This window comes from Sarcophilus harrisii, chromosome 4, assembly GCF_902635505.1.
Source record: "Sarcophilus harrisii chromosome 4, mSarHar1.11, whole genome shotgun sequence".
In the NCBI taxonomy this organism is placed as follows: Eukaryota; Metazoa; Chordata; class Mammalia; order Dasyuromorphia; family Dasyuridae; genus Sarcophilus; species Sarcophilus harrisii.
The window spans coordinates 414,987,974-415,000,370 of record NC_045429.1 but is presented as its reverse complement, the minus strand read 5'-3'; the positions used below and the strand labels follow the sequence as shown (position 1 = coordinate 415,000,370).

General features: G+C 39.8%; 1 protein-coding gene across 2 annotated transcripts in view; it reads right to left on the bottom strand.

Annotated features, from left to right (window-relative positions):
* Window positions 1-523: 523 nt before the first annotated feature.
* CTTNBP2NL (CTTNBP2 N-terminal like) overlaps window positions 524-12,397 on the bottom strand; it is a 75,559-nt gene continuing 63,685 nt past the window's right edge. For both annotated transcript variants that reach the window (XM_031967301.1, XM_023503462.2), the window contains exons 4-5: window positions 5,753-5,860; window positions 524-4,528 (exon numbers count right to left, since the gene is read on the bottom strand). In XM_031967301.1, the coding sequence (XP_031823161.1) occupies window positions 3,089-4,528; window positions 5,753-5,860 (1,548 nt within the window). In that variant the 3' untranslated portion in view covers window positions 524-3,088. The remainder of the gene's footprint in view (window positions 4,529-5,752; window positions 5,861-12,397) is intronic.

Here is a 12,397-nt window from a genome sequence, read left to right as displayed (position 1 = left end):
AAACTGGACACAAACTTCTGCCCTCCTGTAGGCCAGGGGTGCTTTTCAAGGGATCCCAGGCTCTCGGACCTGAAGGGGCGAGTCTGGGGTCATGCATTCCACAGCCCTCATTCTAGTCACAAAGGCCAGACCCCAACATGCAGCAGGACAGAAAAGTTGTCGAACTTGAATTGGGGAACCTGATTTTGAGGACTGGATTTACTAAAACCAAGTGGGGCAGCCTTGATTTTGGGGCTGTTTCCTCTATCTACAAAATGACAATTTTAAAAGCCTCTTCCCATGCTAATATAATCTGGTTGTTGATTACACAATTGGTGTCCATCCCGAATCTTCTGGTTTTAAAGTATTTTGTACTCTTATAAAGTGAGTGTATACATGGATGCACACTATGTGCACATCTCCATTAGTTTATTTTTTTAAGCCAGGACTACTTGTCTTTTCCTCCCTCCCCTCCCTTCTACTCTAAATAAAATGCACCTTATTGCACATTTTTCTTTTAGTACAAGATAAGTTTTCTTGACAATATTATTTAACAGGTTTTAATGTTGTCTCTGCTGTAAAAAAAAAAAATACCCCATGAAACATTTGGCTTTACAAGTATTAATGAACAATTAATTAATGCTACTGTTAAGTGTCTGGACTTCATAACCAGTGACAAAGCTTTGCAACAATTTGATTATTAATAATCAACATGTGAATCATACTTTTTTTTTTTTTTACTTATTAACACACAATCTACAGCAAAACTTAAATACTACATCTATAAAACCTAACTGGATTAGTTGGATCCATTGCAATATTTGTGCTTATTTGTTTCAGAAGATAGACTACTTGCAAAAATACACATTTTCTTTTGCATTTCCCCACCCTATATTACACTGTAGAAGAAATACATTATTCAGTGCATTTCCTAAGAAATAAACTTCATTATAGTATATATCTCTCTATATATCTATGCCATAAAGAAAGAGCATAATGCAACTTTTAAGATTACCATTATAAGAGAGGTAATAAACATATTAAGAGCTGCAGACCCCCCTCTCTAGTTAAGAAAGTTTAGCCATTTATCTTACACGTTAATTTGTGCCAAGTATGAAGATGAAAATCAGTGCACAGTAATGGCTTTGGACAATTTAAAATGCCCTCCCTCCCCCCTAAAATATATCATTAAGCAGCTATCTTGGGGCAGTAATTGGTAGCATTGCTATTTTTCTCCTGGTGGCACATGGATCACCACTCAATCAAACCATAAACCTTGTGAATTTGTGCCAATTAAAAAATAAAATGATTTACAGAATGATTTCTATTCAGTGGCTTGTTTTCCCCATGAACTAATACCAAATAGAGGGAACAGATTTAAAATTGCAGGAAATAATTGATTATACATCTGAAAGACTTTCAAACTCTTATTAAATATTAAAATGTGTCCCTTCAGGAAAGCATATTGGGATTCCTATTCTCTGAATAGCCATTTATGAAGGGAAAAAACATTCATCTGTCTGGGCTGGGTTAAGAGCAATCCTGACTGCAATGAGAGGGTTGACCCTACCCTTTTTGGAGAATCAGGCCACCTTGACAAGTTTATGCAGATTTAAGAAATCATCTGGCTTTGGCCCCCCTTCCAAGTGTTCATATTGTATATTTGTATTTTCCAATAGGTCATCTGGAAAATGGTAAAGAAATTCTACTGAGAGAGAAGTTGCTAAAATGAGAAAAAGCCCAATTATTTTATTCTTCTTCCAGGAACATAACCCAGGATGACAAGGGATTTGGAGTCAGCTTTGAAATTCAAAGAGCAAGGGAACAGCTCTATCCACTGCTCTATGGAGAATTCCTCCCAATGCCTAACTGGGGCCCAGCAGCACAAACTGAAAGCAAGCTGGCTACTTTGGTAGGTAATCTTAATGTGCACTTCTACTTTTTCTTTATGCAATACTGGAAACTCCAAGAATATAATCACACTAAAATTTATATTCTATATGCATGTGGTAGGTGTGTGTATGTTAACATGTACATGAATGTGAATCTATACTGATATATGATATGTATCTATCTAGGCAAATATCCATTTGGTTCCCAAGTAACAGTCACCATAGGTTGGTAGGCTGGGATAGCACTTGTGACCATTCAGTAAAATCTGTGTAATTTGGACTTAAAAAATTACAAAATGAGTAACTTTTAAGTTATTGCTTTTTGATTACATAGTAAATAAGATCCCCATCATTCTGTCACAAGATAATTTATACAAAATGTTTTACAATTTTCCTTTTCAAGTAATAGTAAGATTTTGGACTCAGCAGTTCTACACATAACAATAGATGCTTGAAGAACATTTTTGGGGGGCAATGGAGAGAGGAAAGGATTTGACCTTTAGCAATTTCATTTCATTTAAGAATTGATGCCAGAAGTTACTTCAAAGTCACAGAAAGATGAGCTTACTGCTCAGGAGGGCTTGGCAGGGGCTTGCTAAAGCTCTCAGCTTATGTTCATACTCACCTGGAAAAGGTTTTTGTTTTGACTAATGCAGCCTTGTTTCAGAACAGTCTGTATTAAGAACACTCTAAAAGGATTAAAAGCAGTGTTGATTTGGAACATTCTGGAGTCATGGAAGGTCTCATTTTCTGTTGGGAGATGACCCCTTTTCATGTATTTTGCCACAGAGCCACAGTCATATGGCAGGCAGTCTTATTTCAGGCACTTTTTATACATGTTCATCTGGAATAAAAATCTGCACGAGTCATTTCTGCATAATTTAAAGTGAATGTTTCCCATCCCAGAATAGAGAACAAGCTGCCACCTGGTCCATAAAAAGCTCTTCTCCATCACGACATGATGGTGATTGTTCAGCCTGGAGACATCTTTGAGGTGCCTTTTCCAGCTTCAGTACAAAGATTTGAGACACAAAAACCCAAACTACCCAGTTTTTACTTTAAAAAAAAAAAATACAAAAAAGGGTGAAAATACACTAAAATGTATCAAAGCAAATTTCCACCATTATCAAAATAAATAACATGATGTGACCCAATGGTCTGTCTTTAAGCTCTTGGACAAGATGCAATGGAATGTCAAATGTGGAGCGTCCCAGGGACTAGCTGCTGGTAGGCAGGAGGATCTCGATGTCTTTGCCATTGGCTACAACGGCGTTGGCAGAGCAGCTACCGGAAAGGTCATCGCTGGTGGCTAAAGAGGTTGCCGGGGAAGGGCTTTTGGTCAATGGAGTGGTGGGGGACGGTGCGGGGGCAAGGCCGGGCTTTTTAGGAGGGATGGGTGGAGGGTTCCCTCTCTCGGCTCTGGGGATGGTGGGTGATTTGATCCCAGGAGACAGGGGGCTCAGAGGGCTGGAGACTTTCCCCGGAGTGGGTGAATGGCTGGGATCGCCTCTTGGGCTGCTGGTATTGGCCAGATTGCGATAATCTGTGCCAAAGGGAGAGCTGTTGGGAGAGACGGGCTTGATGGGCCCCTGCTGGCTGGTGAACCTGGAGAGCACTTGCGTGACGGTGTTTCGGGCCAGCTGCTTGGCAGCAGAGTTGTCCACAAGGGTCGGGGACAGATCTCTGGAGGGGGGGCTCTGCAGGCCACTGGCCTGCTGGTCCTGGTCGGCCTGGGCCTGGAATTTGTGTCGCGCTGCGTGAAAGCGCTGGTTGATTCCCACTTGGTATGACGACTGGTAGCCGGGGCTATTGCCCGCGGACCCCATCAGGCGCTTGGTCAGGACGGGCGATGAACAAGGGGAGGAGGTCAGAGAGGAGGCAGCGGTGCTGTTTGGAGAGGGGGAGCTCCCCGCGGCGGGGAGTGGGGTGGCAAGGGGGGCCGGAGACTCCGTCCCCGGAGGAGAACCACCATTCTCGATGGCAGGGCTCTCTCGTGGTGGCGCGCCGTCTGCCCCGCCGCCTGGTAACAAATCCCTGCTAGTTTGCATTTCCATGTCGCAGTAGCCATTGGTTTTTGCATATGAGTGTGTGCCGGGTGACCCGGCTGCCGCCACCTTGGCTGCACTGCTCCCATGGGTTCTTTCTGCCAGAAGGTTCTCGGTTTGGCAAAACACAGACACCAGGTGCGGAGGGTCGGTGGCGGTGCCTCTGGAGGCGGTGCTGGAGGCCACACGCTCCTCGGGGCCGCCCAGCTGAGAGGCCTCCAGCTCCCGCACGGCCCTCCTCAGGCTCTCCATCTCCTCCCGGAGTGTCTGGGTGCGGCTCTCCTCCCGCCTCAGCTTGGCGCGCAGCTGCTCACGCTCGATGTCAAACTCGGACAGCTGCTTCTCCACCTGGGCCTCGGTCTGCAGGCCCCGCCTGCGCTCGGCTGCCAGCTCCTCCTCCAGCTGGCTGGCCCGACTCTTCTCCTTCTCCAGCCTCAGGCTCAGCTCGCCCGCTTTCTGGCCCTCCTCGGCGGCCTTGCTGGTAGCCTTCTTGCACTCCATCACTAGCATGGAAGACAGCTGTTTGTGGCGCGACCTCTCTTCCTCCAACTGGCTCGAGAGCTTCTTCTGCTCCTTCTCAAACTTCTTCACTTGGGACTTCTCAAATTCCAGCTGAAAAAAAGACCACAAACAGCTTAATTAGAATGGAGAGGAAAGCCTGTTGACCGACCCCTTTGTGCTTGGGGGCCAGACAATGGATTCGACATTCTGAATGAGAGTTACCATGGAGCATAACTTTTCACATAAATTAAAACACATTTAATAGGAAATGGAAATTCAAAGGAATTAATTTTTTTCCCTGGTGATTCAGAAGATACTTCTAGACCTTACACTAAGGGTCAGCAGTAAGAGCATCAATTATCACTATAATATAAATAGGTTGCTAATAAAGATTTCTTATTACCCAAATCAAGGTCGTCCCCTAAGACTAAATACTCTAGGACCGAAGAAGAGTGAAGGCACAAGATCATAGAAGGGAAAAATGGATGAATCTTAGAGACCAATCATCTTGCCTAGTGGTGGCCTGGAGAAACGACTTAACTTGTCCAGGATCACATGGGTGACCCTACACAGCAGAGTGGATTGAATCCAGTCCCCAGAGGAAAGGACGATAAACAATGTAGGTGATAAACGGTCACTCAATTCATATTGCTCTTCAAAGCTTAGAAAGTGGTTTCTTCATATCAACCTGGGAGATATGTGGTTGGTATTATTACCACATATTATCCCTTATTGGTCTGACCCTCCCAAGCTAGGTAAGAGGCCTTGCTGGACTTGAGTTTTTAAGTAGATCATTTCAAATGGGCCATGATGTTATAAATATCCAATGGTCGTTGGCAGAAAAAAGGTTCCCCTCCCCCACCTTATGAGAACAGAGATTCGGTGATTTCCAGGAGTCAGGGAGGGAGTAGGTGCTGAAGTTAAGACTTAAACTCGGGCCTTAAAACTCTAAGACCAGGATATCTTTAAAATGGGAACACATGATTTAAAAGAGCAACAAATGTCAGCAGCTCTTAGACATAAACAAACAAAAAACAGTTGACTTTAGCTGAGCAGTAGCAGCATACAGTGTACAGTGTAAAGGTCTCTGGGCCTGGACTGTGAGGATATGGGTTCTAAGCCAGCAACCTTCCTGGGTGACCTCAAGCAAGTCACTAATCCTGATAAACTTCAATTTCCTCATCAGTTTTTTTTTTTTTTTTAAATAAGTTCGAATCAATGACTTTAAGGTCCATTCCAAATCCAACATCATCAAAGTTATTTTTAACACAACTATGACTAAATCCTGTGTGCATGTGAAGTCCCCAAGTGGATACCCCTAGGGTCTGGGCGCACCTGCTGCGTCAGCCGCTCTCGCTCCTTCTCCAACATGTATGTGACGTCATCACCTTCAGCTGTGTCCTGTGCATGTCTTTGTCTTTCTTCCTCTAGATCCAAGATCACCTTCCAAGTGCAAACATATCACAACCAAGTCATCTTTAAATATCAAAGTGCATCATGTTTTCTTATCATTTAATCAAAAATTGGTGGTCATGTAAGATTAAATACTGAACATCACATAATATTAGAGTTAAAAGAAATTTCAGAGATTATCTAAATCAATCCCTTTTGTATAACAAATATATATTTATATATTATATATCTATATCTATATCTATATATCTAAGAAATGACCTTCCATCATTTGCTTGAAGACCTCTGGGGTAAGGAAGAATCTACTGCCTCCAAAGAGAGCCCATTCCACTTTCAGATACTTGGTTTTTAGGAATGGTTATTTTTAAATTTTGAAAAGTATGTGTGTTTACATTAAGACTAAATCTACTTCTTTGTTAATGTTTGATGAATTGCTCATAATTCTGGCAGCTTCTGGAGTAAACAGAGCATAGCTAATCCCTTCTCCCACAATGATAACCTTTCAAATATTTGAAGACAGCTATCATGTCCTCCATGATCCCTTTGTTTTTTTAAGTGAAGCATTAGTTTGTTCATACCTTTCTTAAAATATGGCAACTGGGTCAAAAGATGATACTTCAGATGTGGGCTGATGATGGTAGAATTAAGTGAGTTCTTACTTCCTCGGTGTTATGAAGCCTAATTATGAGCATTTGTGAATGCACTATCAGACTTTTGGTTCACACTGAGCTTGTAATCCACTAACATCCACCAATCTTTTTCGGGTGAATGGCTGTTTAGCCATGTGTTTTTCATTTTAAACTTCACAAACTTTTTTTTAAAAACCCATGTACAATGCTTTACAAAATTTCATCCTATTAGATCCAGTTCAATTTTCTAGCCAAACAAAAAAAAAAATTTTTTTTTTGGGGGGGGGGAGAGATAATCTGTCATCTAGTTATCTTAACACTTCCTGCCAGCTTTGCTTCATTTGAAAAATAGAAAAATATGCCATTTATGCTTCTTCCTTCCTCTTGGGGCTTGTCTCCTGAATTTCCAGACTTCTTTTTCCACCCTTCCCCCAAAAGAAGTCTTGTCATCCTGGTAACATCTTCCGCTGATTGGTCAGTTCTTCCCAGAACCTGAAGGAAATGCCAGGACAGCCATGCTAACTCCTTTATTCTGGCTCTCTGGACTTCTTTCTCCAACATTTCCTTACTCAGTACCTTGATCTACACACTTTCTCAGCTTTCTTTTATGTGTTGTTTTCACCCATTAGAATAAAACCTCCTGGCAGGCAGGGATTGTCTTTCTTTTTGCTTGTATTTGTATTCGCAGCACTTAGCATAACTGATGACACATAATAAGTGCATATTAAAGGCTTGTTGATGTGATCATGTGTTTAATCCAAGTTACAGGTAAAAATATTAAACTGCACAGAGCCAAGCTTAAATCCCTTTCTAGCTCAAACATCATTTATTAAATATCATCTACATGCAAGGTAGTTGCCCTAGGAATACAAGACAAAATTGACAAGGATCTCAAGGACCTTAAATTTCACTACAGGTTTCATTACAAATTGACACTGAGCCATTATGACTACTCTATGGGTCTAGACACCAGCCAGTTCTGAATCCAATTAATTGTATCATTAGCTAGCCTAAATATATCTAGTCTACAAAATAAGAAGACAGGCTTTGCGAAATTCTTTGCTAAAATCCTGGCAAACTCTTATCTACGGCAATCTTCTGATCTAGCAATGCATTAACACTGTCAAAAAAGGAAGTGATGTTAGTCTGGTTGTTATGAACTACATTTGACCAAACTGTGCTACTCTCTCGCCACTTCCTTTTTAAGACCACCTCTTTAAAAAAAACCTAAAATTTTGCCAGATAGTGAAACTGTCTATTGCCTTTTAGTTTGTAAATTCTATTCCATTTCTTCTTTTGAAAAGGAAGCACCTGCCCTTTTCCTGTTTTATGTATCTTTTTGATTCCATGATTTTTCAAAAACCACTAACTGTGGCTCAAGAATCATATCTGGCATTTCTGAAGATCCTTGAGATAGAGCTACTTGAACTCTTTAAGGCGTTCTTTTACTATCTTCCTACTTATGATTATCAACTCCCTGTTAGCTATTTCTCTTTATCCTTTCTAGTCCAAAGATTAATCTCCTTCACTAAAAAAATGAGGTAAAGAGGCAGCTAGGTAGCGTAATGGATAGAGTACTAGCCCTGAAATCAGAAGGACGTGAATTCAAATTTGGCCTCAGACACTTAACACTTCCTACCTGTGTTGACCCTGGGCAAGTCACTTAACCCCAATTGCCTCAGGAAAAGAAAAAAAAAAAAGAAGTAAAGTATGTGTTCAGTAGTTCTGTCTTTTCTCCATCATGTTTTGCTTGTTTGATCCCAATGGCCTTATCCTTGTTGTAAGCCTCTTTTCACCATTATGATTAAAAATCTCTTCTTATTGTCCTTCAATATAAATATATTTTAAAATCTGAGTTGGTTGAGAAATTTTCCTTTGTATTCACACTGGCCTCCTTAGAACTACTCCTTTTCTCTGATGGAGCTGTTTCCCTTTCTTTGCCTAATCAGCAATTCCTTCTTGAAGGCTTGCTGTCTTTCCTTTGATGATTTTATAGAATTTGTTCACAAAATGCTAATTTTCCTTCATCTGAACCCTTTGACCTTGGATGTTCCTAAATCCACAGTGTATATCAAACTCAACATGTGTAGCTTTCTTATTCTTTTCCACAGAATATCCTAAAATGTAGTGGTCACGTCTTTTGAGAGTATTTACCTCAAAATCCAAGTCAATCCAGTACCCAAAATGGCAGAGTGGACTATGATAACTAAAATAGATGACTTCTTTACCTAAGTAGTCTGCTTAATTATCATATATTAAAAGTTGAAAGGGAATTTAGATCTAATTTAAAACAAAGCTCTCATTTTATACATAAGAGGATTACATTCGTCCAAGGTCACACACTAAGCATGCAGCCCAAATGGAATCCAAAACCAGCTCAACTGAGTCTTAGTCCATTGTTAACTTCCCATCATATTTGCATCTCCCAAATTCTACATAACTTATATAGGCTTATATAACATGTTTAGCCATGTGTTTTTCATTTTAAACTTCACAAACTTTTTTTTTTAAAAACCCATGTACAATGCTTTACAAAATTTCATCCTATTAGATCCAGTTCAATTTTCTAGTCAAACAAAAAAAATTTTTTTTGGGGGGATAATCTGTCATCTAGTTATATTAAGACTTCCTGCCAAAAGTAAAGTATGTGTTCAGTAGTTTCAGCAGGAGGCATAAATGAACATACAGCCTTAAAACCCAGGACACTGCCAACATATAATCTGAATGCTGCAAAATAAGAATGCTCAAGCTTGCCTCCAAAAGAGATATGAAAAGAGTTGTCTCCTTTTTGTGCATAGATTAGTAATAGGAGCAATTAAGAAGTGCTCCATAATGTACACCATGTAGACAAGGTCAGTTTTTCTCTAAAAGGTAATGAAGTCATCCTTGAGTCTCAAACTGGCCCAGAGGAATAAGACTTAAAGTGCTAAAAGAGTTTTCTGGTAGCTTAAGTACAAAGGCCAACTTGGAAGAGTGAGGAGCTCCTTCCTTTGGCTTGACCACAGAGAGCCCAGGAAGATATGATGAACTTCTTCAATAGCTTTTCCATGCTACTGTTAAATAAACCTTTTCTTAAACATTTAATTTGTTTCAATCAGTCAAGATCTACTCTCTCACCCTCCCACCCACTTCTAACCTCCTACTTGAGAACACAGGAAAACCAAAATCCAGCATAAACACATATTTTCAATCGAAACAAATGTCCACATCGGCCATGTTCAGAAGTAATTGTCGCTTGCATTCTGAGTTCTTCCTTTATCAGGAGGAAATGAGGAGCAGATTTCATCATGTGTCCTCTGAAATCCTGGTTAGTCATTAGGCTGATAAGAGTTCAGCACAATAGTATTCCATTACATTTATATACAATAATTTGTTCATCTATTCTCCAATTTATGAACACTTCCTCAGAATCCCATTCTTTGTCACTTCAAAAAGAGTGTTAGTTAATAATAGTTAACACTATTCAAAAATAGCATTAGAATTTGCTTTATTTAGGAATTAATCATTCTACTCTTCTTTTGATTCCTCCATCCTTTCTTTCCCTCCTATTTTTCTGTTGAGTAAAATGTATTTTGTCTGTATGTATTTTTCCTTCTTTGACAAATTCAGATGAGAGCGAAGTTCAGTTCTCCTGCTCCCTCCTTTTTTGTATGGATGTTTTACCCATGCATTCTGATAAAGTGAGATAATTTTCTCTTCCCTCCCTTTCTACCTCGAGTATTTCTCTTCCTCTCTCTTTCCATTCTTCTCTTAAGATCATCAAAACATAGTAGAATTATTCCCAGGTCTTGTCTAATTGGATTCTTTCTAAGAACCATCATCTCCATATATCTGAATGTATACAGTTTATCCTTGTTTAGCCCTTTATCACCTTACATTCATGTTAACTTTTTTATGCTTTTTTCACTCCTATGTTTGAACTTTAAAGTTTCTTCTACATATTTTTTTTCAGTCTTTTCACTCTGATTTAATATTTTCTATTGCCTCATATAGTCATTAACTTCTTTTTGGTCCATTCTAATTTTCAGGGAATTTGTTGCTTGGGAAAGATTTTAGGATATTAGACGAAGTTGTTAGTTCCTTTTCCAATTCTTTCTTCTATATCTCTTATTTCTTTTCCATTTTATTCTTGAAGTACTCTTATTCCATTTATAAAATCTCTTCTAGTAATCCCAACTGAGTTTATATACAAGCGCTTTTCTCAGAGATTTTGCTTACAGATGTTTTAGAGTCATTCTCTCTTCTGTTTATGTCTTGACCGTGCCTGCTCCATCCAAGCTCACCGTGGTGCCTATTTTTTTAGCCTACTCCCTGAAACTGTACTTAATATCAGGGCTGGGATCTGCCATGCTTCTGTAGGGAAGGCCTGGGCTAATCTTGCTGCTGCTTTTTTGGGGTAGTGAGTGTTGTGTTATTTCAGGATATTAGGATGGGGAACCTGTAAGCTTTCAGTGTTCCCGAGAGCAGAGCGATGGCTGCACTCCAATCTGAACTTTCTTCTTTCTCTTGTATTTGGTCTAAGGCCTCTCTATCTGGGAGTGCTACTTCTTTACACTGGTTCCCTTTTCATTTCACAATTGAAACTGTGATAGGGAACTCTGAGGAGAGGGCAAGTTGGCCTTAGCCCCCCTTCTGCCCTTGTGCACAGCGGGACCTCACTCACATAATCGAACCTTATCCTCAGTGTCTGCAGACTTCCTTTCTGTCTTCTGATGCTTATCTGGACTCGACAAAAGCTTTTTCTGATTTTCCCTATAAGGATTTCATCTAGTGTATTTTTTCAGTCTATTCAGAGGAGACTGGGGAAGGGCAACTCACTACACTGGTTCCCAACAACACTATCATCTTGACTTTGACTCCAACCTTTTTGTTTTAATGAGTAGAAGATCTCTAGGTATCTCATTCATTTTAATCCTAAACCTGAAAGTCAGGCCTGGGGCCTACTACAGTGAGATATGGAAAATTATAAAGAATATCAGATTTTTTAATATCAGTTTTACTTAACTTTTTTTCCTTCCTTTCTAAAAAATAATTTTAATATAAGGGATGGCTTCTCTGAGAGGGAGTGATACAGTGGAAATGAAGGTGATGTAAAATCAAATGATGTTAATAAAAATATATTTTTAAAAATGTCATAGGCTTCAACCGAAATTATAAGGGAAAATGAAATTTTAAGGCGATATCTAGATTTTACTGTATAATATTCTGGTCAGAAAAGGATCCTTTCTCCATGGCATTAAATATCCAGTACAGAAACACAGCTGATGTTTCTGATGCCTGTGTTTTAGCATGCCGCCTCTCTTCATATTTTGTACTGCCCATTTCCTGTTTTCTTAACTAACAGTTTTCCTGATAAGAGAATAAAATTCATGGAGCATGGCTCCAAGGAGGGCTTAGAGACTAGCACAGCTGCTTTGGTGGCTATACTATAACTAAAGTGTAGTTGGAAGAGCTTAACTGCTTTCACTTAATAGGGCCCAATACATGCCTTTAGATTTCAAGTGTCCTTTAAAAACCAGATTTAACACTGTATTTCTTACACTGAAATATGATATTTTGGAATTTGATGTTAATTTTAGACACAGTTATCCCCTACCCCCACCTCCTCCCTACACACATAGAAAAGGAGCAGCAAATATTTCTAGTGCCACTTCCTTGAATATATGTCAATCTGGAGCTACTCATTTTCTTGGTTGTCAAGTGAAGATGATACCATTTGTTGTGCCTTCCTACTAGGGACTATGAAGGTCTTATTACAAAATGAAATAAAAACACCATACAAATTCAGCTCCAGACAGGTCACGCCCAGCACCACCTGCCCTATAGTGCAGCCTTCATCTTTTTAGGTGTTTTTAAATTTGCCTTTGTAGCTAGATCCAAGGAAAAAGGAAGAAGACCAGCTTGGATAAGACCAAATGTGGCAGTGAAGGAGTTTAAG